Source organism: Crocodylus siamensis, chromosome 13 (assembly GCF_052110815.1).
Source record: "Crocodylus siamensis isolate JL-2025a chromosome 13, ASM5211081v1, whole genome shotgun sequence".
Classification (NCBI taxonomy): Eukaryota; Metazoa; Chordata; order Crocodylia; family Crocodylidae; genus Crocodylus; species Crocodylus siamensis.
This window is the reverse complement of record NC_143407.1, coordinates 24466925-24494364: the sequence shown is the minus strand read 5'-3', so window position 1 is coordinate 24494364 and position 27440 is coordinate 24466925. Positions and strand designations below refer to the sequence as shown.

At 46.1% G+C, this 27440-nt stretch overlaps 1 protein-coding gene across 4 annotated transcripts in view; it reads right to left on the bottom strand.

The window, feature by feature from the left end:
* Positions 1 to 27213, bottom strand: part of LOC149854103 (sphingosine-1-phosphate transporter SPNS2-like) — a 166216-nt gene extending 139003 nt beyond the window's left edge. For all 4 annotated transcript variants that reach the window (XM_090026480.1, XM_090026481.1, XM_090026482.1 and 1 more), the window contains exon 1: positions 26864 to 27213. In XM_090026480.1, the coding sequence (XP_089882606.1) occupies positions 26864 to 27152 (289 nt within the window). In that variant the 5' untranslated portion in view covers positions 27153 to 27213. The remainder of the gene's footprint in view (positions 1 to 26863) is intronic.
* Between the last annotated feature and the right edge of the window lie 227 nt (positions 27214 to 27440).

Here is a 27440-nt window from a genome sequence, read left to right as displayed (position 1 = left end):
AGCTCCGGAAATCTCATTCTGTATATTTTGTTAGAGTTAGCCTCTGGGAGTTAAACCAGCAGCTACGGACATCTTGGGTATCTGCCTGAAACTTCCATCTACAAAGGATCGAGCAACTTACTGTTTTGGCATAGAAAAACAATAAGCAGCAAGAAGAGTCCTAAGAAGGATCAGCGTTGTGGACAAGTCTACTTCATTGTACAATTACAAGTCGATGAAGACAACAATTTGTCCCATGAATTCATCATAGTCTGATGGATCTGGTACATTAAGCATGTTTCACTTTTTTTGGCCAGGAAAGAAAGAGGAACAGTATGTGAAAAATTAGGAAAATCTGAAAACTAGCTCACTTCACCATTGGTGCATGTCCTTGGAAATGGGGTGAAATATTCTTCCTCCCTCTCCCACTCACGATGTTAGCCATAAAAAATGGGATAAAGCTATTCAATAACAAACACGTGAAAAGGTACCAAGTGATATGAGATGGGATCTTGGCCAAACTATCTTCAAACATGAACAGTCTTCCCATGCTAAAGATACACTTATAGGAAATATAAAGACACCAGAAGCGGAAGTGTGAGTGTCATGGAAAACGAAAGTGGAGCTCAAGAAAAACTGTTCCCCAAACTGTCAAGTATTGCAGAGGGTATTTTTAAACAGGAACTTAAAAAGAAAACCAAAAAACTCATAACCACCTGCATCTCAGTTAAAAAGGTGCTTTCCTGTCAGCCCTCACGCCTGCCTTTCCCCAATTTGCTTGTTCCTTCCATATTTTCATTATTTCCCTTGTATTTTTAAGATAAGTTTCGACTTCTGGGAAGCTGAAATGTCTGCACTCATTCGGTATAAATATAAATATGTTCCTGGTAGGGAACAAAAAGTGTCTTTTGTACATTGGAAATGAAAGTAATGGTTACGTTTGCATTATCCTGCCATCAGATGTTACTGACAACTTTCATTTTGTTTTTTGCATTGCCAGCAAACCTCTAATACAGGGGTGCTTAACCTCTGGCCCGCAAACCAAATGAGGTCCGCAAAGCCATTGTAGCTGGCTCCTGGGGCTCTCCACAAGTCAGGAAATTTGGCTATTAATATGGCCACACTCCCCCTGCCAAATACCCAAACCACAAGCCTTGCGCAGCAGGCTGGGCTGGACCAGGCTGCAACCCCTACCCCAGGGAGCCAAGTTGGGGCCTGGCCACATCCCCTTCCCTTCCTGCAGGCAGGGTTGGTACCTGGCCATGCCTCCCCCACTCCCCCTTCCCTCTCCACAGGGCACGGTCAAGCTCCTTTCCGCTGGGGGGGGGGGTGCTGCACTGGGGCCAGCCTGCTCCCCACTCCCATCCACATGGCCATATGATGCCTGCCATGCTCACTTAAACTGATTGGGCAAAAAGGTTGAGCACCATTGCTCTAATACACACAAGATAAACAGGACTGGGGGGTGGGGATTGGAAATGATGCAGAAAGAAGAATGGAAAGAAAGGATGAGGCCAAGAGAAACCTCTTGCAAAGTTGTTTGATAACCTGGAGTTCAAGGCAGGCCATTCATTCCTCTGTTATGAGAGGGTTTGTGTGGGACTGTCACTTCTTTCCACTTCTTATGGGAAAGCAGAGGACTATCTAGTTGCCAGGATATGCTGTAAATGGTATGTTAATATGGAGACTGCCATCAATAAGTGGTGCTAATCTTTCCCCCAGATTGTCCAGATCTGATTTTATTTATTTTAATGAGTCCTGGCTCTTACTGGGGGAGGGGGTCAAAATAACCTCCAGCAAGTTGCTCTAGGATTCCTGCAAGCATCAAAGCTGAAAGCATTGCTTAAGGCAGAACTCAAGGATCATACTGTGTGCTGAGGGCCTTATACATCTCCATTAGTCTGACTGTACAACAGGAGGAGGAGAGGGAAAAAATAGCAGCAATTGCTTTTTTCCTAGGAGTCCCCATTAAATTTTCTTGTTGATTCAGAAACTATACATTGTGCTCCAGTCATACAAGGAAAGCATAAAAAGAAAACTGCTAGTTGCAGTATTTACTCCCTTCCAATAGCGTGTGAAAATACAGTGAGATATCTGCAGGCTTTACATGGTTGGGGTGATCAGGAGAAAAACTCCTGCAGAGAATAATGGCATCCTGCCCCAAAATCAGTGCCAACAGAGGATGGACCCTTTTGTAAATGTACATGCGGCTCAGTGCAGAAAACTGAAGGTTGCAATGTGCGGAGGATCCGCATTAAGTCATTTGTAAAACTCTACTGGAGTCTCAAACAGACTCTCGTCTTGCTGTCTGACCATGGTGTGGACCACTGGTGCTCAAACTCTGGCCTGCAGGGCTATGTCATCCTGCCTGCAGGGCTCACCATGGGTCTGGGAATTTAGAAGTGGGGAAGCAGTGGTAGCGTTAGCTGCTGTGACTCTGGAAGCCACGGCTGCCATTGCTCCCCTGCTCCCAAATTTCCAGACTCACGATGACCTCTGCAGGCCAGATGACTCAGCCCTGTGTGCTGAATCACACCAGTGCATGGGGGCACCTGCAGACCGCCCCATACACCAACCCCATGTTGGAGCCAGACTGTAGGACCCAGGGAGTTGATCTGTCCTCCGCTACCCACCTGGCCCATTGGGCCATAAGGTTGAACACCACTGCTGTAGATAGTAAGTCAATCTATAACTTCTAAAGAAACAGTATCAGCATTGCCAGTACATGCCATTTTACTGACAGTCTTGTAATATTGTGAATTTCCCTTAAAGCCCTGGCTCCCAGAGTTCTGTTAATAATGTGATAATCAAAACTTCTCTCTTATAGCGGACAAAACTGCAACTCATAAAGTGTCTACCCTCATATGTTTGCAGAGAAAAGCCTGAAAACGTGAACCCCGAAGGCTGCAGAAGACATATATAGATAAATAAGTAATATATATAAGTATACTTATATAGATAAATAAGTTTTTATCTTTTTAAGATGTCACAATGTTTTGAAGGCCTGCCTCATTATTTTTTAACTACTGGGATTGATAATTATTATTGCTATTTATATTACATAGCACCCAGGAGTCCCAGCCACAGCTTAACTTGCGCAAGGTACTGCACAAAAAGAAAATAAGATGATGGCCCCTGCCTTAAAATATTTACAAACTAAATATAAGACAGGAAGACAGACAATGAGACAAAGTGAGGGAGAGGGCAGCAAGAAAACAATGAGACAATTCTGGCCAACTCAACAGACATTGAGATCAATACTACAACATTTATTGGGTTCAAATATTTTCACACTTGAATCAACACATCTCAAAAACAGAAGGGGCTGTGTACTTTCTGTTATATTGCAATGTTGCCCTGTGATTCTTTATTAAGACTAATAGAAAAGTAATATTTTCTTTCATTGTTGCTACACTGCAGCGCCACTGATAACCTCAGAAATACTTTAGACTTGTTCTTAATTTTCCTCCATCAATGTCTCCCATTTCCCTTCTTTCGCACTCCCATTTCTGCCTCTATGGATCCTCTCTAGATTGTATAACCCACCTTGAGAAACGTGGACTCATTAACAATATAAATCCTAACTGAAGTCACAGAAGCCTTACTGGCAAAAAGAAAGAGAGACCAGTCTCCTTTCTTTTCTTCCTCTGCCAAAATGGTGCTACTGACTATGTACCTTGCAGTACTCCCTCCTATTACAGTGAATCATCAGGAACAATGAGACACTACATGGGTCTCCATTATTCCTGCTAATTACAGACATGCACAAGGAGCCTCTCTCACATGCTTTCAGCAGCATCTGTTCCTCCCTCCGGGCCCTCAGTGCTGACTTACGTGCTCTGACAGACATTAATGACGTAACCCAAGGGCCATCCATCAGCTTGTTTTTAAGAAAATGGCTTCGTTATGTGCTGGCATAATCCTGGAAAAGCTGCTTGTTCCAATCCAGTGACATCAGCTGCAGGCGTAAGGTGCAATGGGAAATTAAATATTCAAAACAACTCATTCACAAATTAACGCTACATTCATTTGCATGTGTACACTGCACTGGTGCATCCAGAACAGCTCCTCAAATGGGAGCAAGCCACGGCTGAAGCAGTGTTTTCAAGGCAGCAAAAACAGCCAGAGCAGGTGGATGAAAGGGGATTTTCATGCCTGAGAGGTCATTTCAGGACCCACCCAAAAGGCTCTGTACAATTTATATTCCTTTCTTAGATTTCCAGCAGCAGGCAGGGAATAATACTACTAGCCTACCTACCAGGAGCATTGTGAGCTTTAATTACTTAATCTTGGTAATAGGCTTTAGAAGCACTCGGCATTAATATCATATAGTAGATGGAGAAACAGAACCAGAGGAGCTATGATGACGTGAACAAGGCGCACATGCAGCTGATCAGTTGTAAAGACAATAAGAAAACTGAGGTGATGCTGTCTTCCACTCCAGTGCTCAGTCCCTTAGTTTGATCACATGCACGTATGACCACTAACCACAACACTGAAGTATCATTGGATTCCCCAACGCCTTTCCCCAACCATCCTTCTGTAGCGCGAGCAGGAAGTTTCAGAGTACGGTGCCCAGTGCAATGAGACTTAATCTCACTGGTTTCTAGGACTCTGCTTCTGCATAAACTACATTGCTCAGGCAGTATCTGAAGCCTTGTCCAAACCCTGCATTCATTTCCAACTTAGTATTTACCTTTTTGTCTGTTTAAATAAAAAAGCTATACCAGTCAACTTCTGAGCAGAGATGCATGATGCAAAACCTGAGCAATGCCAATGCCAATTAGCTCTAGATGAGAGCTAATCTGACCCTTCTGCTTTTTCTCCCTGAGCCAACAGGCTCATCTTCTTCAGTTTCATGAAGATATCTGTCACGGGGCAGGGCCTACGAGCGGCCGTGATCTCTCCTAGCGCCCCCTACCGTGCCAAGTGGGTGTCCATGCACCCTCGTTCTCACCCGCCACGTCTTTGATAGTATTAGTGTTATGGGAGGCTGCCTTGTCAACCGATGTATCCCGGTCAGTGCCCCGTCTCAAGGTGACTCTGTGCACTCCCACCTTAAGGGCTGTGCGTGGCTCCTACCACCCCAATACCACGCCCCAAGCCTCTCAGATGTCCTGGACATTGTCTAGTCAAGTACTGTTGCCCGTGCCCTCGTGGATGCCCTCTGGGCTTGTCTTCTACTCGTAGCCCACCCCAGGGTCCTTCTCTGCGCCCTCGCCCTCCCTTCTCCTATCTCTGTACTCTCGCCCGCGCTGGGCCTTGCTCTGTGCCCTCGTAGCCCGCACTGGGGCCTAGCCTCGCGATTCCCCGCCCGCACTGGGGCCTGTGTGCACCCTCCCTGGGACTCCTATTCCTCTGTGCACCCTCCCTGGGGCTCCTCACAATTGGGGCTCAGGTGGCCGCAGCCGTGCCTGGCCCCCAATGCCCTGCGCCCCTTCTCAGGGCTGGGGTCAGTGCACCCCCTCCTCGGGTCTACAACCCTACCGAGGCTCGGGTGGCCGCAGCCGTGCCTGGCCCCAGACCTGCCTTCTCGGGTCGCTCGCCCGCACTGGGGCTTGCCCCGCATGACGCTGCCCCACTGGGGCCGGGGTCTATACACCCCCAAAACACGGTACCCTCTCCGGCGCCAGAAACCCCCATGCTACTGGGGAGCTCCCATGAGGCCTCCTCCAACCCCTACAGCCTCACCCAGTCCTCTGGTGTAACAACTACCAACAGAAAACTCACGCCCCTGGGCTACAACAAACTCCAAGCCGTCTGGCTAAAACACAATTTCTAAGCCCTCTGGCTAGCCATCGTTCAAAACCCTACCAGGGCTTGCTCCACCCAGTCCTCAACCGAAGCTGTTCAGGCCATCCAGCTTCTACAGGCTGTAATACTCCAGCAGAGCTCCTTCACCCTTCGATGTTAGCGGGGAACTGCCTGCTTGGCCTCAGCCTAGGCTGTTTATATAGGCCAGGCCCTGCCCCCTTCCAGTCAGCTGACCCAACTGCGGTTGCCCCAGCAACCGGCACCTCTGCCTGTCCTAGGAGCAGGCACCTCCGTGCCCTGTGACACACCTCCCCCCCCTTACCTTCGTAACTCCCTAGGAGCAGGGCACGGGAGTGTCCTGCGACAATATCATTATTTTTTTTTAATAATATATTTAGTGTTCCAGGTCAAATCAGCCAAATCAGTTCCAAATCATATTGAGCAGAACTCAATCATGCCAAAAATCATATTGGTTGAGCAGGCAGAACTCAATCTGTGTATGGCGCTACAACTGGTGAGTATCTTCCACCCCAGGCTCTCACCCTGGGATTTCAGATACTCCCAGTTCCATTGGCAGGCATCCTACGTGCAGACCCAAGCCTGGAGGTCTTGGGATTCGGATGCCCCCACCCTTGATCTTAGTATATAAGAGGTCAAGAACTACACTTGATCCGAGCCAAAAGGCTGAGAAGCAACATGAAGATACTGATATCTTTCACCTTCCAAAACTTGTCATCCAAAAACAAAGTTTCTGCCTAAATGATCAAGTCCTTCCATAGCACCACCTCCTATCACATCAGTGAACTGGAAAAGCAAACACCTGCAGAGTCTCAAATCAAAGTATTTAAATTAACTACGGTCCCTTCTTGGGATTAAAGAAAATCCTTTTGCCTTCTTGCAGCATCGGATGCTGCACAGAAATGTGCTATAGCCAGCTACTGCTGCTGCACTGAGCATACTGCAAATGGCTTAACCTCAGCCTCCCTTCGTTGCATACTAAACAATGCAGAATCCTATTAGCATGTCCAGAAGGATACACAGCAGTGGTTAGTTTATAACTAGCCCGACCTGAAGTTGCCAGCTGTTCAGTGATGACAGGCATAACATTGAGAAAGTAGACATTGATATCTGCACACATCAGCCAATTTGCATGCCTCAAAGTTGAGGTGTTTTTTGTCTGTGTAGTGCCTCTAACGTGCTAGGGTTCTTGACTGGAATTGCTAGGTGCAACCTTAAAGAATATTAACAATAATAACCATGATCTTCCCTGTGGAAATGTGAGTCTCCATTTTCTTTTTAGCTAGGAAATGTTTTTATTCTACTTTTAACATTTCTAGGAATTAGGATTCTTCTGTACATGTCAAAGGATGCAGGGCTGCTACTGCAGCATAGGCTTTTGCACCGTATCTGTTTGCAAATGCTGCCAGAGGGTGGGCTGGTTCTGAAAGCCCCCGTCTAAGCTGCGTAAACAAGTCAGCCTGATGAAAATGAGAATCAAGACCGACCTCTGAGTCAAAACTCAAATCAAATGCCAAACTTCTGAAGATTTAACTGGTCTAATTCAGTCTCTCTTTCCGGCTCTTCATTTTCACACACACCCTCATTTTCCATTCCTATTGGGAGAAGAAATAACTGCATAGGCACAAGAACAGCTATTTTTGCAATCCAGCTGATATACTGGAAATCTCACCCCAAAAAAATCTGTCCTCCCAATATTTCTAAGCAGGTTCTAAACTAAAGGGGTTTTCCAGAAGTCTGGATGGTTTTCCAAATACACCTCCAAACACAGTGTGCTTTGTTTAAATTTCACTGCCTCTTTGGCTTCTCCTCCTCAACTGCCATCTGAGCACAGTTTTTGGTTGCAACCATGTTGGTCTAAGGACATAAGCACAGTGCACAGAAACCAACGGCTGAACTGCCCACCGCAGACACAGGGCAAAGCTTTTGAGGATGCAGCACATAAGCACCTGCCTAAGAAGCAACTACAGGAGAGACAGGAGTGTAATCCACATTCAGATCACAACCACCAAAACAGTAGGTTGCTTCTGTTAAATGCCTTCAATATGCACAGAAATAGATATACTACAGGTGAAATCACATATCCATTGTTTAATACCAACCCTATTGTCTTTCAGCTACTTATTTTGTGTGATGATTGTTCACAGGTTGGATGCAACTAATAAGGGGAAATAATAAAGCTAGGCAAAAGGAAGCCATGGTATAGTGTGCCTGGGAGATACTCAAGGGAATCGAGGCCGTCTCAAAAAAGCAGAATGAGGGTTTAGTTCTGTATCCCTGGGTTGTGACAGTGCAAAACCAAGGCAAGGAACAGCTTGGATAAATCCACCCCCTGCCCTACTTCATTTCAAGAATCAGTGAGAGAGCCCGTTTTTGGCCCAGGTCCTTTTGAACAGTCCAAAGCCATTAATCTTTGATTGATGCATAGCATAGCAGTCACACATCATCTGAAGTCAAGGCATGACCCAGATATCATTAATTTGAATCAGTCAGAGGTTTAAAATAAGTTCTAGGAAACCAGTGACCCCAGCATTGGCTGTTGGCAGTTAAAGAGCAATACCAGATTTAACTTACGTACTCAAGACCTATCTCAATGCTGCCCCGGAGTCCAGGGAATGGAAATCTGTTCTAAACAAGGCCACGTAGGAGAGCCTGTTTTCACTCCTTGTTTGACTGACATCCTGGGCAGCATCTCAGAGTTGTGCTCAGTCATAGCATCTTGGATCCCTGTCTCTGGGATCTTCCAAGTCAAAGCTTGAAGCTTTTGTTGTCCGCTTTTGCTCGAAAGCTATGTTGCCATCTAAGTACATAATGCCTTTTCTTTGCCATTAGCAAGAGCCCCAGGTTTCCCCCATATGCTCAGCATGCACCCACTCTCCCACCCAGCAACCTAGCTTTTAAGTACTCCCGACACTGCATGCGCGCACATCTTGCAGCCACAGGGACCTCCCTCGCACTGACTGTTGGGCCTTTCATCTAGAGCCTCCCACCTTGCTCCTAGGAGGTTTCTTTCAACTCCCCCACCTTCTCTGGCCACCAGGCATCCAAAACCTTGGTGTGGGTTAGGTGGTTTGCGACAGCAGCCTGTATAATGGATGGACAAGAAAGTATCTCAAGACAGAAGCCAGGGGCAGCTCTTACTGGAGACATCTTTTAAATTCTGCTCTCCATATGCACTTAACCACACACCGCTTCCTGAGTTAAATGTAGGCACGATGAGGGCTGTTTCTATATATGCATACACTCCCACTGCTTTGGGAATACGGAAACAGGATGCCATTTCAATGTTTGCCCTTTTTTCCTTTGTTTTCCTTTCTGTTCACTTCTCTAATAAAGTCTTGTTCAAAGGAGCCCCAGCCCTTGTTGCACTGCTGCCCATACAACTTCTCCCCTGTTAACACAAAATACCCACTACAAGCTCAGCCACCATACATCTGTTAATGGCCACAGTGTGGACAAAGTCTTCAATATGTCTGAACTAGGAAAACCAGCCTTAAACTGGGTTTGAGAGAGCAAAAGCAGCCACAGTCACAAAGTACCTTGGGTCAACTTACTTCCAACAGAATCCGGCTACAGACAGCAACTAAAGACACCAAATCATATTAGCCAGATGCCAGGCCACAGACAAATACATGACATCACACGCCTCTAAGTTTGGGCCTAAATAGCAAAATTAAAATAGGATGGATAGGTTTACACAGGCTAGCTTTCACTTGACTACGAAGGGGAACAATAACCATGAACACACAGCAACATGGACTGTGGCCTAGGTTGTAACAAGCCTACCAGTGACCCTGGGCACAGTAATTGTTAAACTTACGCACACTAGCTTGATGAAAGCTAGTGTGGGCATGTCTACCTATGCTATAAATGTACAATTTTGCTGTGTAGACATACCCAGAGTGTCACAGCAAAAGGGGTCAGGGTCAGAACTCCTTTGCCTATCCACACGCCATCTACTCCTGCAAGCGCTACACATTATCTCCCAAATAAGTCTGAAATTCTAAGAGCGGAAAACGCACTCCTCCTGCAATAAGAGAAACAAAACAGCTTGCCAGCCTGTTTATTTCCACCCCCTAAAATATACATCCTAACTCAGCCAGGCTGGGGGGGGCAAGGGAAGGAGCCATATCACTGGACCACCTAGCACACTACCACAGAGGGCTCTGCAGTCTTCTCAGAGAGGCAAGAATCTCCGCTTTGAAATGATCTCTGCAAAGTGTGTGCCGAGGAGTTGAAAGCAAGCAAAGCTCCAGCTGAGAAAGAGGCAGCTGCCCACATTTCCCAGGGCAAAATTACAGCATGTCGGAATTACAGATCTGCAGACAAACCAGTAATTTGTGAGGAATTCAAGTCACCAGAAGCAACAAATTAGGACCACAATGATAACAGAATTAGACACAGCCTCCTTTTAACCCCATCTATTTTTAAGATTGTTTTTAGGGTTTCTATTTGTTTATTGTCATGTTGTTAAAGTTTCTGTGAAATTAGGCAGAGAGCAACTATTCAGAACCAGCCTTCCCCATAATTTGCCCTCAGTCCTTGGACTGTATAAAATTATCCCCATGTGTGTAAAGATGTTTCAGTTGGCAATTTAAGAAAGTGACAGCCAGGGGCATGCAGAAAGGAGAAAGCTCAGCAGCAATAAGTAACTATATGGTCTCAGTCAACATGCCAAGCAGGAGCAGGATGGCGGCTGCAGAGTTTTCAGAGACTCCTGCTTTCTTAGGGTTTGTTCTCCGTGGGAAATATGGCTAGGGGCAGAATCCCAGTATCCTGCAGCCCATCGTTCATATCCTAATGAACTGAACTGCGCCCAGGAAAGTTCCCTGGCAACTATCCTTGTTAGTGCTCGTTATTAATCCAACTGGTTATCTAAGATACATGCCTGAACCCTAATTCTGCTCTGTTCCGCAAAGCAGAAACTGCAACCTGGAGAATTCACACTGGGAAACGTGGGGTATCTTTCTACACCACGTGGAGATAAATGCACTACTAAGAGCAGGATTTAAAATGCCTCAGTTTTACCAAAGTGGTTATATAAGCACTGTGTTCCTCAATGCTCCCATCACCACTCAGATCACCCACTGAAGCAGAACTGGGTGCCTGCTTGGATCAAGCTTTTAATATATTCCTAGAGGCTGAACATGAGTTTATATAAGTAAATTTAATGATGGTGAAAGGTGCTATTTTGGCACCCAGAAAGACCAACGTGCTGAATTTAGCTGTACAGAATGTACAACTGGAGCTGCGGCAGTGGAAGCTTACGCTGTATTACTTTGCAAGCATGTTTTGACTCTGCCCTGGGGAGACAACTCCAAGTATAAGTCATCCTCCATGGTACATTCGAATTTTAGCCTCGCTGAACCCCAGGCCCAAGTGAAGAAATACTCACGTGTGATGAAGACACAAGGAGAGGCCCACATTAGCTACTCATGTAGGAAACTTAAAATGCTGTTGGATTTGCTCACTAATGGAAACAGTTCTTTTCATAACCTCAGATTCACGGTGCATTGGGTCCGATATAAAAAGCCCTCAACAATAAAAGAGGACATCAAATTTGCAAGGAACCCAAGGCACTTGAGGGGCAAAAGGAGTAAAATGACTTAAAAACGGTGGTTGGTATGTCTGTGTCCAAAAAGTAGGTTCCCAACTTTGATAGTTTTGATATCTTTCCATAATAAGTTAACAACCTAAAGTAAATGAGTTTGGTGACCTGTTTATGAGGACATGACATACAGCGGGGACAAGCAAGTTACATGGAAAATGTATATTCGGTACATGCTGTTGCTCTACAGAATATAGCAGCATTTGTTGCTACCAACTTGAATTAAAGTGACGTAGGACACCACAGCACTTCATATCCAACTACTAATCCCTTGCACCACCTGGCCCTTTTGCACAATCATCACTTGACTTGTCCATTGCTTAGGGAAGACAGTGCGTCCTTTCCTTCAGCTCCAGACTTAATAAAACCCCTTGTAATATTGCCCTCTGCAGCACTGGAAACATTCCTCCACAGGGACTCTGTCAAAATATCATTGCTGTTTATGGACAAAGGCAAGCTTCACAGCACTGGGAAGAAAATAATAATGGGCTTTAATGACTAACTAAGAAAGGAGAAACAGGGATGCCACTTACTCATGGTGGCTGCTGGCACACAAGATAGGAGCAGTAGCAGTAGCCAGCAGTGGCAGGTGCAAATGATGAAATGTGTACATGATTTCTGGGGGCAGCTTCCTAACAGAGAAACTATTCTCCACTGAGGCTTGGGCCACTGTTTAATTTGATGACTTACAGCTGCCAGCTAAAATAAAAGCAAGAAGAAAAAAGCAAGCACCCTACTAGCACCCACACTGAACCCACAGTATACACATGCAGCTTCATTAGCAGCAGTGGGGATCCTGAGTAACAGTCCACAGCAAAATTATATAGGGCACCATGCAGCTGACATGGCACGATAATTTGGTAGGCAAAAAATTACTTGCTTTCCTCTCAGCAAACCACATGCTGCATTGTAATTTTGGTTGCATAGAAACTACCCCAGCTTTAAAGGGAAATTTGCCTTTTTTTAAATGTAAATATAGCAAAAAGAGAGAGAGAGAGAAAGAAAAGATTGTTTTAATGCTTCCACAATCATGCCCCACCTCTACTCCTTAAACTTGAAAGGAATAGTTAGTTAGTCAATCACTCCAATGCCAGGCTTCCAATTGCTGCCATGACTTAGCCTGGCTATTGAATCACCTCTTCGCCCATACAGCCTGGCTTCTTAGGATGTTACTAAAGCAGAAATTGAGTTCACCATTTACAGTGATCAGTCCTGTCTAGAGTTGTAGTCTTCATAAATTAAGGACCAGTCAGTCCTGCAATCATCTGCTCATGCGTGGCATTACTCTCGTTGATAAATCTATTTTTGGGCACAGAGTTGTCTGTGGGACATGCAAAGCTCATTCAGAAGGGCAACCAGCTATAGACTGAAAGAACCTGGGTTTGATCCCAAGTGAGGGCAGTGGGTTTCTATTCCTTATTTCCACTTCCAGTGCAGCCCTGACATCTTGCCATCCAGGAGCCCCCGCTTGGGGAAAAGGTGGCCAGAACATGGTGCCGACTGAAACACCGCCTTCTTACATCAAGGTTAGAGAAACAGTGGGGTCCTACGTCAGTAGCCTATAAACAGGACACCTTTATTTTAGAAAAAGGTTTGCAGTAAGGGGCCTGGGATTTGGCATTGACACCTTTCCTGTCTAAGTTCTGCCTCACTAAAGGACTACATCAGGGGTTAGCAATGTTTTTGGGCCGCATGCCAAAAACACCTGAAACCAACTTGTAAGATGTTGGCATGCCAGGGGCAGATGAAAGGGGAGCCACAAGGGCCCCAAATCCCTGCTGTGGCAGTGCAACCACAGTCCCTTCCCCACTTCCCCACCCCAAGGCACAAGTGCCAAGCAAAATGCCTTCACTTGCCATGCTCTAGCACCTGTGCCAAAGGTTACCTACCCCTGGACTACATAATGCTGAATATATCAGTTCAAAGTACCTTCTTCTTTCAGGTGCTGGATTCCTTGAGAGACTGGGTTGACTAATTCAGTGTTGTCTAAATCCAGAGCAGAAATAAAAAGACATTCCATCCAGGATTATCCTGCTTGCTTTTTATACCAAGAATAACACAAAAGAAGAAGAAAATTATTGTGCCTGAATTACTTGGCTTTTTTTTTTTTTTTTTAAACTTACCTTTAAATTGTCAAGACACTCCCTACCCAAATTTAAATTATACCTTTAAAGTTATATATATTAATATTTAGAGTATATAATTATAAGGAATGGAGATAATTATATTTTTTTAAACTACCACACTTGCAAAGGTATTTTTTAAACGGATACTCTTTTAGCAAGACTGTAACATACCTATTTGGTCTACTGCCTCAAAGTTAGACAGTTAGCAAAGGGAACCAGAGTTAACATATTTGTTTTCAAGAGCCAAGGCTGCAAATGCATGGATGCTATAAACAATACCATCCACAATGCTGTTAACAAACAAGGAAGCACATACACTAGGCTCTTTCATGCAGGAAAAGAGTTTTAAGCCAGCAAAAAAACTGGGTTGCTAATAGTTCTTCCATACCATGCTGTTTTCATTCTAGCCAAAGTCCAACAAACATTATAAAGTATTTTTTAAATCAAGGAATAGTTGACAAATGTCCCTTTAAGTCTGTATTCTTGGCCAAAAGAGCCATGTCTAAAATTCATAAAATGAGCAGTTCGTTGATTTCAACCCTGTCCCCCAGAGAACTGATTTCCACATCACAGATAATGCTACCAGGTATTTCTGGCGGCCTGTACACAAGAGGCCAGATACTCAATGGATCCCAGAGCCAGAGACCAAAATCTTCTTCCCATGCTGGATCTGCCGGTCTTCCTACCTACTGCTGCTAAAACCGGCACAGTGAAAGCTAGCAATGAGGGAGGTGGTCTCTCTATTTTAGGAACGAAACACAAACAGGACGGAATAAAGAAACTTGTCGCACTATTGTTTATTCACCGAATATGGCCTGTGCAGACAATTCCAGTGCCTGGGCCACTCAGTCCAGCACTTTACAAAACTTTAAATGAACGCTTTCAAGTTTGCGTCAAGACTTATAATGATCCCTCAGCTGCGTTAAGAAAAGTTAGTGAAGTAACACTTCAGTGGATGTACCTGGAGCCCATTAACCCTCTGTCCAGCACCTGCATGGCTCTCCTCTCAACACCTGGGTTTTAATCACCTGATTTCCCATGGGCAAGTAAAATGAAAGTAGAGCTCATAGCCATGTGAGAACCTGTTTGACATTGACACCAGGTGAAAACAGAGTCATAGAGAAGTGTTAAGCATCAGTGGTGTGGAGCCACTTCCAAACCGTAAAGGAGAAACTGGACCAAAACAAAAGGACTTATAGTGAAACCTGCCCCACCCCGTCATTGCAGCATAATACCTTGTAGCTGCAATTGAAGGGCCAGTTATTTTATTAGCTTAATCATGATTTACAAAACACAAAGTGAAGAGTTGCCAAGTGAGGCCCAGATTCACCAGGATGCTGGAACCCATGTGTACTATTCAACATGTTCATAGTTCCTGTTTAGCTAGCAAAGCATGAGCATATATGACCCGAGAAGGCCCTTGGAAGGACTCAGGGGAAGCATCAAACAGCCTGCCATAGGGAATAAGTACCTAGAATTATGGCTGCTACCAAGTCCCTATGACATATTAATTGAGATATCCCAAGAATTTTCATCCAACTTTGTGTGTTTGTTGGCTGGGAACAGTGGAGTGGTGAGACACTGTCTTTGTCAAGGAGCTCAGGCTCTCATCCAAAACTCACTGAACTAAGTGACAAGTTTCCTAAGGGCTTCAGTGAGGTTTAGATCTAGCTATTGTAGAAGTGCGCTCTGGATTTCCAGACTGACTGCTGTCCCTCAATTCATAAGCCAAGTGCTGGATGATGTACACTTATTCCAAGTTCCAGCCTGCCAAGGAGTAAAATGTGTGAATTACAACCCTCTAAAAATATAGGTTCTGTGATGGAAATGGCAAGCGACCCTAAACAAAACCGGTGCTACCGAGGCACAGCTCTAATGAAATAGATGGGAGAAGTAATCTCATTTATTTTATTGCTTTTTCATTTCTGTTGTACCGTTTAAGAGCATTCCACAGAGCTTGCAGACACATGGCAGTTTAAGTGCTAGGAAATTGCAACAAGTCACTCACATGCATCTGGCACCTATATACATCTAAAAAGTAGATTCATAGAATCAATGAGTGGGAAGGGACCTAGACAGATCATCAAGTCCGACCCCCTGCCATGGGCAGGAAGGAGCACTGGGGGTGGGAGGGGACATAAGACCCCAGCCAGGTGCCTGTCCAGTCTCCTCTTGAAGACCTCCAGGGAAGGTGAGAGCACCACCTCTCTGGGGAACCTATTCCAGGCTCTGGCCACCCTTACCATGAAGTAGTTATTCCTAATATCCAACCTAAACCTATCCTCCCTCAGCTTGTGGCCATTGTTCCTGGTGACTCCAAGGGGGGCCCTGGTGAACAGACTTTCCCCGAGTCCCTGCTGCTGGCCCCTGATAAGGTTGTAGGCAGCCACAAGATCCCCCCTCAGTCTCTTTTTGCGGAGACTGAAGAGATTCAGGTCCCTCAGCCTCTCCTCATAGGGCTGGCCACAGAGGCCCTCAACCACACGAGTGGCCTCCTCTGGACCCTCTCCAGGCTCTCCAAGTCCTTCTTGAAGTGCGGCACCCAGAACTGGACACAGGACTCCAGCTGCGGCCTGACCAGCACCGCATAGAGGGGGAGCAAGACCTCTCTGGACCTGTTAGCGATGTCCCTGTTGATGCAGGACAGGCTGCGGTTGGCTCTGCCTATTGCTTCATCGCATTGGCGACTCACGTTCATCCTGGAGTCAATCCTGACTCCAAGATCCCTCTCTGCCTCTGTGCTGCCGAGAGGGTCAGCCCCTAACCTATAACCATAATGCTGGTTCCCCCTCCCCAGGTGCAGCACCCTGCACTTGTCCTTGTCGAGCCGCATCCTGTTCAGATCCGCCCACTTCTCCAACCTATCCAGGTCTGCCTGGATGCGGTCCCTGCCTGCCGGTGGATTCACTTTACCCCACAGCTCAGTGTCACCAGCGAACTTGAACAGGGTGCTCTCGACCCCCTCGTCCAGGTCACTAATGAAGATGTTGAGCAGCACCGGCCCAAGGTCCAAGCCCTGGGGGACTCCGCTGCCCACACCCCCCAGGTCGATATCAACCTGTCCACCACCACCCGCTGGGTGCGCCCCTGGAGCCAGTTTGCCACCCATGTGACCATGCATTCGTCGATGCCGCAGTCCCTCAGCTTGCCCACCAGAATTGGGTGGGACACTGTCGAAGGCCTTCTGGAAGTCCAAGACGACGACATCGACTTCCTCCTTCCCATTTAAGCTCTTTGTTACCTGGTCATAGAAAGAGACCAGGTCAGTCAGGCAGGATCGGCCTGGCACGAACCCGTGCTGGTTACCCCTCAACATCACTTCCCCTGCAGGGCTCTCACAAATGTGGCCCTTGATAATTTTTTCAAAGACCTTCCCCAGGATAGAAGTGAGGCGGACTGGCCTGTAGTTGCCAGGCTCTTCCTTCCTCCCCTTCTTGAAAATAGGGACCATATTGGCCCTTTTCCAGTCCTCAGGGACTTGGCCCGAGCACCAGGAGTCCTCGAACAGCCGTGCCAATGGCTCCGCAATGACACCAGCCAATTTCCTCAGCACCTGTGGATGAAGGTCATCCGGGCCCGCCGACTTGGACACATCTAAGCCTTCCAGGTAATCCTTAGCTAGGTCTGAACTAACAGTCGGGGGACTCGCATCCTTCCTGGGCCTCTCTACGCTGTCACCCGAGAGCACCCCATTGTCAGCAGACAGGAAGACGGAAGCAAAGACCTTGTTAAAAAGTTCTCCCTTCTCTCGCATGTCTATCACCATCTGCCTTGCCCTGCCCTGCCCCGTAGGGGTCCAGTGTTACTTTGAGACTTCTTCTTGCTACCTATATACCTGAAGAAGGACTTTTTGTTATCCTTAATCCCAGATTAAACAAGTGCAGGAAGTATATGGCGTAAAGGCAGCCCTATCCTGAACATTAACAACTGTGATGGCACAGATCCTCCTTACAACACATGGCCTGAGGTCTGACATTAACATCAGCCTAAAGAAGGTAGGATCCGGCCCAGAATTATCTTTCACTCCAATGCTTGAAAATTTCCTCTCTCTTTGGTTTGTAACTACTGAAATTCTGGCACATGGCCTCCCTCGCATCACAGTATTTCTGCGATTTAACTTTTAAAAAAATCTTTACACTGTCAGTAAGCGCAAAGCCCACAGTATGATCACGTTAAACTCAGACTGTGCTGTATGTCAGCAAACCTATCCAAAAAACAAACAGTGGAAACCAGCAGCTTAGCATTTCCTTTCTCACACTGGAGAAGAGACAAGGTGGAAGGTCACTATTTGTGGTTCCAAGCAGGCTTAGTCAGGTACCTTTCTTATTTCTTAAATGAGAACAAAAGCAGCTCTAGGTTGCATTGTCCTTAAAATAGGCTTGGTATTAGTAGGGAAATGATTCATGTATATTCTATCAGAGACCCTAAAATAAGGATACTGTCAAAAAGTATCTTGTTACAGGAATACGGCCTATGTTCAAACCCTCTGAGACACAGCACCCAATTTGGAAGCATCGTGTGCTTTAAAGAAAAATACATTAACAGTGGGCTGGACTCTCCTCTTGCTTAACCCTGTTGCATACGGCCTTTTGCTTCCACTATGGCCCCAATTTGGCAAAACATGCACCTTTAAGCTCCCAAAAGTCCCACTGAATTCAGTGAGGCTACTTTTGCTAACTAGTAAATTTAAGCCTAAACTTAAAGGATTTATGAACCAGGCTCACAATACAATTTAAGTTCTCTCCGCTGTCCTAAAATATGATAAGGCATTCCTTTCATTTTCCCATTCCTGACAGTAAGCACTTCCATGACTGGGATGATCAGAAAAAACCTGCTGTTCAATGCTCAGTTTAGATCTGAGCACTGCAGCTGGGAGACACACAGGGCTCCAGAGGAGCTGACTCAGTGGGCGGTTGTTCTCGCATACATGCATACAATTTTTAGCCTGAAAGTTAGTCAGCACTTTTGGCTGCAAGAAAGAAAAAACATATTTTTAAAACATTTATAATTAGTGTAGCAGCAGCAGTATTTGAATCTTAACAGCCTAACGATAAAGAAAAATGCAGCAAAGAGCTGTAGGAGCCTTAGGCATTTAAAAAAAAACAAAAACAGCTAGCAAAAGCATCTTCTTTTAAACTTCTACTCTAAAAAGAAACACGTCCACAGTTAATGTTATTAATCTCATTGCAATTCCATACTAATTATTTTTTGTTTATCTCTGACAACATGCTTGAAACTGCACAAAATATGGGGCCTGCTCCAGAACACTTAAAATAGTGCTAACTCAGCATTCGGTATCGGCCTTCCTTGTAAAAATAGGTGCAATTGTTAAACACCAAGTAACACTAAGGCTGTACATGTTACAACTATGCCATGATTAACTTGTTAAATAATGGCATAAATGTCAAGGGTGATAAACACACACCCAATTTAAGGCTCCAAAAAATGGCAAGCCAGCCCTAAAAATGTTCTACGTTATATGTAGAACAATTTTTGTGGATGGTTTATACGGTGCCTTACACTGAATGTGTGGTAGGTTCGGGGCTAGACAACTGATTGCCGACCTTTGCCCTGGACCTGCAGGCATCCACTTTTAACTTGCTTGTGAAATACCTGGGAAGTACTAAGCCCTCCCCACTCCCTGCCCCGATAATCAGGCTAGATTGAGTCAAAAGCCCGAGACAATAAGACCATCTACTGACATCTGCTTTACTGTTAGGCAACTCATCTCAGAGCAAGTCGTTTAACTCATATTGTCAACGCTGGTAACCCTCCAACACCCCTGTCTTGGGGGTGTGATTTTCAAATATGAGCATCTTACCAAAACATCCAAACACTGCTCAGACCAACACCTGGAGAGGCACAAAGGGGAATGAAGCATCTTCACAGTGATTTCAGCCCTACGTGGGAACTGGAAGTCCTGTTATTGCATATGGATTTTGAAATGAGCTACCTTCATGAAGAAGCATGACAGCAGAGAACTTGGGTCCTGCTGGTGTCAATGGGAGTTTTGGCCAGGTGAGGGCTGCAGGATTGGTGCATATGGTGGAAAATGATGAGACTGGGTCAAATTCTGCAGTTCTTACTTGGGTCCTGCTGGCATCAACAGGAGTTTTGCCCAAGCGAGGCCTATGGAGTTCAGTTCAATAGTGTTTAAAGTTAATTAAACACTACTGAACTGAACCCTGCAGCCCCCACCTGGGCAAAACTCCCGTTGACGCCAGCAGGACCCAAATAAGAACTGCAGAATTGCAGTCTTGTCGTTTTCCATATCACCAACTAATACAAACCAGTGCTCACAGAACAGCCATTAGTAATCAGTTCCTCACAATAGAAATGGAAAAAAAAGAAGAAAAGAAATCCAAACACTAATCAGACAAAGAAAGCAGAAATAGTTAGGTAGCTGTCTTCCTTTAATTACACAATCATTGGCAGAAGTCTGCACAAGGAGTAAAATGGATTATAGCAGTTTTGGTTCAATGCAGACTTAAAAAAAAAAACCCACCATCACATGCCAAGGCTAAAAGGATTTTTGTTCCAGCATGTGGTTCTCTCATTCCATCAGCCAAGCTCTGAGCTGCTACTGCAGTTATTTTCTGCATAGCTTGCCCTGAGCCTTTCCCTTTGCTGTTCTCTTTAGCTACTGCAGTTGCTGGCTTCCTCCTAGAGAATGAAAAAAAATGTGTAAGAGAGAATGCCATTTGCCAATTGTACGAACCTTGTGCATATGTGCTGTAGAAGGTAGAAATTTAGCCGTCTCGGGATATAAAGCTGGATTTACACTGCAATTTTTCTGCTCTTTGTGGGCTGTTTTCCCCTTTCATTTAAAATCGCTTTGTGAAACTAGTGCTGGTGCAAGCTGACAGCATTGGAGAGGGATGATTGATATTTATCCAAGAACACCCACACAAGGTACAACATAGGTGACAGCAGCAACACGAGTTTCCCAACATCACCCTGCCAACCTGCCTCACTGATGCCCTAGAGGAACCACCCTCTACCACAGCTAGCTTGGACTCTCCAGGTTGTGTCTACTGTGGGCTTTTCTGCTGAGGTTGCTAACAAAAGTTCTGAGTTATGCCAAATATAGGGGTGACTTTTGGGACACAAATACCTGTACACCAAAAATGGGGCGAGACCACCAGCACACTTCACACAGGCCAGCAGGCAGCCACGTGATGGAAACTTTCAGTCGTTCCTGACCAGGACTACGGTCAAAGGGACGGCCTGCCAGATGAAGAATTCTATACCACATTAGTCATCAGGCATCCCTTCGAGTCTCACCTTCCCAACGACCCGCGCTGCCGTAAAAGACGGAAGCACAGAAATTAGAGTTCTCTTCCTTTCACTTCCTTTTGGTGCAGCTATGCAGAAATAGCTGGGTTACACAAGATATAACGAGGCCTCAGCACAAATGGCCTGGTTAAAAGGAGAATTAACAGAAAGAAAAGAGAAAACAAAGCACTCCCTCTTCCCCAATCCCTCAAACATCTTTGAGGTGCCTACTCCACGTGTCCGTTCAAAATAAAATAGCTGTTACAGTTTTGAATAACTGAATAAGTAACTATTTGTAATGGTGGAATACAAACTGAGGGAAGGCTTAGTGTTTACAACAAAGAACTAGGACAGATTTCCCAAATTCTGTTTTTACTTCTGCCACTGACTTGCTCTTTGACTTTTAGGGCCCAGTTCACCAACATACTCGAAGTAGCAAAAGACAGTTATGTTATATGCCTGAATCCCACTGAAGAACAAAGTGAGGCATGCACCTTACTCCCTTACATCCCTTCAAAATCTCAGCTTCACACCCACGTTTAGGTCCTGTCCTAGCCAACACTAAGCACATTCTGCTTAAAGGCATACTGAAGTCAATGAGGGCTAAGCAAACACCCCTGTGCTTTGTTAATCCAAGGCAGCAGTTCCCAAATTCTGACAGACTGCGCACCACCAAATTAAAATGATACAACCTTAAGTACCACCACCAATTTTTTATCATACAAAGTAATTATAGTACATCTGTTAACATGTGCCACTGACATGTTGCCTACGTACCACTGGTGGTTCACGTACCAGATCGGGAACCGCTGATCTAGGGGCATTATCTATGGAGCTTTTCTATACAAAAATGCAGCCTTTTACTGGGTAAGCTCTGCCCTCTGTTGCAGCACTAGGCATTTACAAGTCAATGACCAACCTACACCTAGATCTGACTGATTCTTCATACCTCAGGCACAGCCCTTCCTATCCATTTGCACAGTTAAAATGCTTGCCCAAACTGTTCTTATTCCTTGTCTTGATTATTGTAGCATCCTTCTCTATGCCTTTGACCAATACCATCTTCCCCATTCACATCTAGAATACTATTGTGATGATTGTTGCCCTACCTAGCCTGATACTTGAACTATGTCACCCTTTTCACGTGCCCCCATCAGTTCTGCCTTCTCTTTTATCAAATGTAAGCTGCTTCTCCTCGCTTCCTAGTCTCTCCATCGCCCACCCTATCTTATTTCGTATCAAGAAGTTACCCACCTCCAATTGGACATGATGCCAGCCTCCACTGCCCATTTGATAAACCTCCAAACAACCAAGCATCTTTGTGTGCTTTCCCCATGCAAGAGAGGAGCTCCGTGTAAACATCACCAAGACACTCTGGTGTCCAGTCCTCCTCTGAAAAACCCTCTGTGGCCTTGATGCCTGCAAAAACACTTGACCATGGTTAGATGGCACACGTAACAAGATCACTGCTCAGTACGCTGACCAATATAGCGCATCTCACTTTTCTCCCTGCCCTGAGATTGTCCCCCGGCTCAGCACTACTCAGGACCAGGCAGTTTTTTTGTCGCACGAGTCGGTGGGGCAGAGAAGTATAGGAGTGGCAGGCTTTTGGCCTGCCCCTGGGCCCACCCACAAATTGTGCCCCCCAGACTCAGGAGGCACCAGTCACCCCTGACTCCAATACTTAGATTGGATTAGGAGGGTGATGAAAGCACTGGAACAGGTTACCCAGCGACCCAGCTCGAGAAAGCCCTGGCTGAGATGATCTAGTTGGGGATGATCCTGCTTTGAGCAGGGGTTTGGACTAGATGACCTCGTGAGGTCCCTTCCAACTCTAATTTTCTCTGATTTTCTATGATTGGAAGGTCTTTGAGGCAGGGACCATCTCTTTGTTCTAAAGTACTGGCACACGGTTCATGATGATGGCTCCTACGTGCTATGGTGATTTAAGACGAGTTGTAACGTCTCGTCTCTTGGTGCCCCCTCTATATTAAAGACACTGGCTCCCTGATGCCTCTCTCAGAGATGTTATGAGCCTTCATTAACATTTGCCAAGAACACTAAGATCCTCACATGAAACAGGCTACAAGAAGGCAATTTACATGTTGCTCTCTACATCTATTCAATGTCTCCTTTGGTGACAAAGTTATCTTCAAAAAGTATTATTACAGTTCAAATGTAATTCACACTATTTTCTAACTGTGCATGCACCACATTCGATATCCACTGGAGGGGTAAGGGGGAGAACCCAATTTGCTAAGACTCTTTTTTTTTCCTAAAGGGATGTTTATATCTTATGAAAAAGACCCAGGCTTTTTCAGGTAATACAGACCCATAATACCATATTCTTAAAGAGGTTAAAGCATTTGTACTTTTGATCCTGTTTTGGGCCCACTAGACTCCCAGCAGGCTGAATTAAAATTATTAGACTTGCACCAGATAACAACCACCTTTATATTACAAGGTGCTGAGCAGTGTGAGAAGACATTTTTCTAAAGATACTGAGCAAGAGCTGAGACCCATCACAATAGGGGAGAGACACCACACTTGAACAACATCTATTGAACTCAGCAGACCAGTAAGCTACCTGGTACAGAACTTAGTTTCCTACAATGTGCAGCTGACATGAAGTAATAAGAAATAAATGTATAAGAAGAAGAAAGCAACAGAAGGGGGGGGGGGCTGATGAAGTTTAACCCTGTTCAATCTGACACTTCCCTAAGGAATATCCTGAAGGTTTTATGCTCTTGATCATGAAAGTCTTTCCACATGGTTTTCAATATTGATAAGCACTGAGACTGTGGGCCTATTATTATTAAAGAATTCATGGGAACAAGATAAAGTATTTACAAGAGCCTTAGAAGGATTTATTTATTAACTGCAGTTAAATAAATACTTTGATCCTTTTTAGGAGAGGGAAAAGCCAACAACCAAACGGTTTTTCATCAGGGTCAAATGGGGGAGTCCAACCACAGCAGTGAGGGTATTATTTGGAAAACACATAACAGAGAAGAAAAATGCTTCCACTGAGCTTAACATGACTTCATATTTAATCCAAGTATTCTGGGCCAAATCCTGCCAGTGCACACATATCTAGCACAACAGAACAAAGCTAAAATCGCCATAATGCCCTCCTACGAGAAAAATCTGACCCACAGCAGGCAGGCAGCCACTGAGAGCAACTAGCTATTGTGTTCAGGATGCTTTTAATTGCTCTGTTGTGCATTAGCCATAGCTCTGTTGCTATTGACATGTGCTTGTTTGTATGACAATATGGAGCTTCCTGAATTATGAGACAGTCGCACCCATTTCCCAGTCCATCCCCTTCCCTTGTCTCATTACACATTCCTGTCATGTTAACTGCGTGCATCTCATGAGCTAACACCTAGGTACTGAAGTGAAGCATCCAAGTTGTGTGCGCAAAGGTCTGGTTGCTATGTCCTTCAACAGCCAAGCACTAGGTTACAATAAGGTTGAGATTAGCTCAAAAGAAGACAGAAAAATCAAGGGGGTAAAGCTCCCACTCCATGTTTTCTTTCCGCATACTATATGGAGGCTGGTTCATAGTCTCATTGCACGGATATTACAATAAGGGATTAAGTGGTCTCTTTATAGCATTCCAGACACCAATTCGTGGATTGTATCAAGTTCCCTGGGATCGTTCACATTGAAACATACAGTACATAAAGGTAAGATCACAGTAGCAAAGGTGAATTCACAAATCACGGGAAATGCTTTCCGTTTATTAACTCAGATGTCCTTGCACTTGAATATATGCATATGTATTGGAGCAGTTTTGAAGACTGCCACTGACAGCTACAAGTTGCAGCAAAGGACTAATTAACACCAAAACGTGGTTATTACTAAGGCACAGACATTTACAAGAGAAAAAGTGATAAGGAAATTAAATATTAAACCAAAACCAATAGCTCATTGTGTGTCATGATGATATGCAATCACTAGAAACTGCTGCTAACATGAGTCAGGACTGCCACTAACTACATATGTCTCCATGGGTAAAAGTCTAACCCTTTGCAACTCAATTTCCCTCTCTAGACTGGGATAATAATCTACATCTGCCTTACAGGGTGGTTATGAAAGAATCAAAACATAATCCTTAAATGAAAGGCATTACAGAAATGTAATACAGTAGCATTTGGATAGAGGGAAGCGCATAGCAGGTGTCAATCGTGATGACAGCAAAACTACTGTCTGTCATAAGTGAGCATAAATTAAAGGTCATTCCTAACATAATAGCAAACTGCATTCCAAAGCTCTGAAAGCAAAGAAGTTTCAGAGGAAGTCGCGTTCATGAAGAGGGTAAGGCCAGTATCACCAGACCCTGGCAAAGCTGCCTTGCCATCACAGCACAGGTGACCCACAATGGATTCCTTACTACTGTCTTTCTCAGTTCTGCGTGATGTCCCGCAGAGCTGTTGCAGCATAACATACCTTTTAGAAGAACAGATTTACTTTGCAAGAAGTCAGTACGCATACACTAAGTTTCAAGGAAGATGAGAGATATTTTAAGAAAAGTTACAGAAAAGCCATTTACCTTCGGGTCAGCATTGCTTAGCACAGAGGACCTCAACTTCTCCTCGTCAGGCACAACCCCCCCAAATCCTGTTTGACTTAACATTCCTCAATCTTACCAATAATATGGGCCAAAGAAAAAACCCTCAACTTCCTACCGAGTCTCACTGTGCCTAGGCAGAACAGTGCTGAACAAGCCTGCAGTAATGAGGAGTAAGATGGATTACAAAAAAAATGTAGGCTTTAGCTTCATTTTTCATACAGACTCTCCTTGTATTACTTGGATTTGTGTTATTCAGCTTTGACGTGGTCATGTTAGAAGTTTAAGACTTTTGGGGATTCATATGTTAAACCACGTACATGTGCACTGATAATCTGCTGAATAAGCACACTTTGCCAACTTTAAGGCCTTGCAGTTACTGACCGCGTAGCCTGTAATAGCTGTAATAAATACAATTCTTATATCAGAACTAAAAGGTTCTGCGTGATTTTTTTCAGGTAGCAAAGGAACAGCCTGAACTAGAAATGAATTCCAGTTCTGACACTGACTAAGTAGTCCTAGGTAAATCACAGCTTCTGACTTGGTTCCCCCCTTCCATAATGGGGATAATCCTTGACGCCGTCACCAGTGTTGCGACAGTTTGTGTTTGTGAAGTGCTTTGAAGAGCTATAAGCACTAATTATTACCTTCCTTGAGACCTGACCTGGATTTAGATACAGTCACACTCACACACCAACCCTCGTTACAATAGCACAGACTATACAACAGACCTAACGTGCCACCAGACAAGAGATGTATTTATTTGCTTAAAGGAAAAACTCCTTTAGTGGAGAGTTGATTTGGAGCTCAGTCGCCACATCACTGTTACTGGGCCAGACCACATCTATTTCATAGTTTGTAAAACAGTGTTTTGAAAAATAGCTACCCGCCTAATGTGCACCAAAACACCACGTCCCATTTGACCTTTACGCTTCGGTAGCTCAGAAATAATCACTCATTCAAAGCAAAACCTGACTCTTGAGCTAATGTTGTTTTATGTTAAACATTTATGATTAACGTTAAGTTTACACGGTTGTTATCCAGGACCCCAGCACCACGGGCTGTTGGAAAGGGCGACGACTACAGCACAGGACGGCCGCCTCGACGCCGCTGGCGGCTGACATTTACGTTCTGTTTGGACAGACGCTTCCTGGCCTCCCTATAAATCGAGCCGCTCCACCTGCCAGAGGATCCCCTGCCGCCAGGAAAATCAGAGGCGGTGGCTCTGCGCGGGGGGGACCGTAACAAGCGGGGGCAGCGATGACGAACCAACTTTTTCTTTCCTTTCTACCCTGCGGGGGAAAAAAATGTTTTCCTGCGAGATCAGCAAACCCTCCCCTGCCCTAGCCTGCCAAGCACGGGTTTCCTCCGCTGCTTCTCACGGGTTTCTCCGGCCAAGGAGGGGACACGAAGACACCGCCACGGGAGGCCCGGGCCCGGCTGCCTCCCTCGGTTTCGTGTGCCCCGCGCGGGTCGTGGCACACCCGCTACGCCCCCCGCACACGCACACGCGCACGCGCGGGCGCTTACCCGCCACGGTGTAGCGGTCCAGGTAGTTGAGCACGTTGCCGGCGCTGAGCACGGCGGCGGCCAGCACGCCGGAGCGGGCGGGCGCGGGCGGGCGCGGGCGGGCGGGCGGCGACGGGCGCGCGGGGCTCTTGGCCGCGGGGGCCATGCTGCCCGACAGCGTCTGCACCTCGCCCTCGGCGCCCCGGCCGCAGCAGCCCCGCTCGTCGCCGCCGCCGCCGTCCTCCTCCTCCTCCTCGTCGCCGGCGCGGAGCCGCCCGCCGCCGCCGCCGCCGCTCTCCAGGCACATCATGGGCCGGGGGCAGCGCCGTCCCCGCGCGGGCAGCCGCAGCCCCGCGCCTCAGCGCCGCATCCCGCAGCCGCTGACAGCGCCGCCCCGCCCCGCCCCCCGCACCTGCGCAGGCCCCGCCCCCGGCCCCGCCCCTCGGCCCCGGGCCGGGCCGCGCCGCGCCGCGCCGCCGCAGGGGTGGCGGGACGGGGCTGCCGCGCTCCCCTCCCCCCCGGGCCGCCCCCCGCTGCAAGGCCAGGGCCGGAAGGAGGGGCTGGAGGCCAGGATGCCGGGGGCCAGGATGCCGGGGGC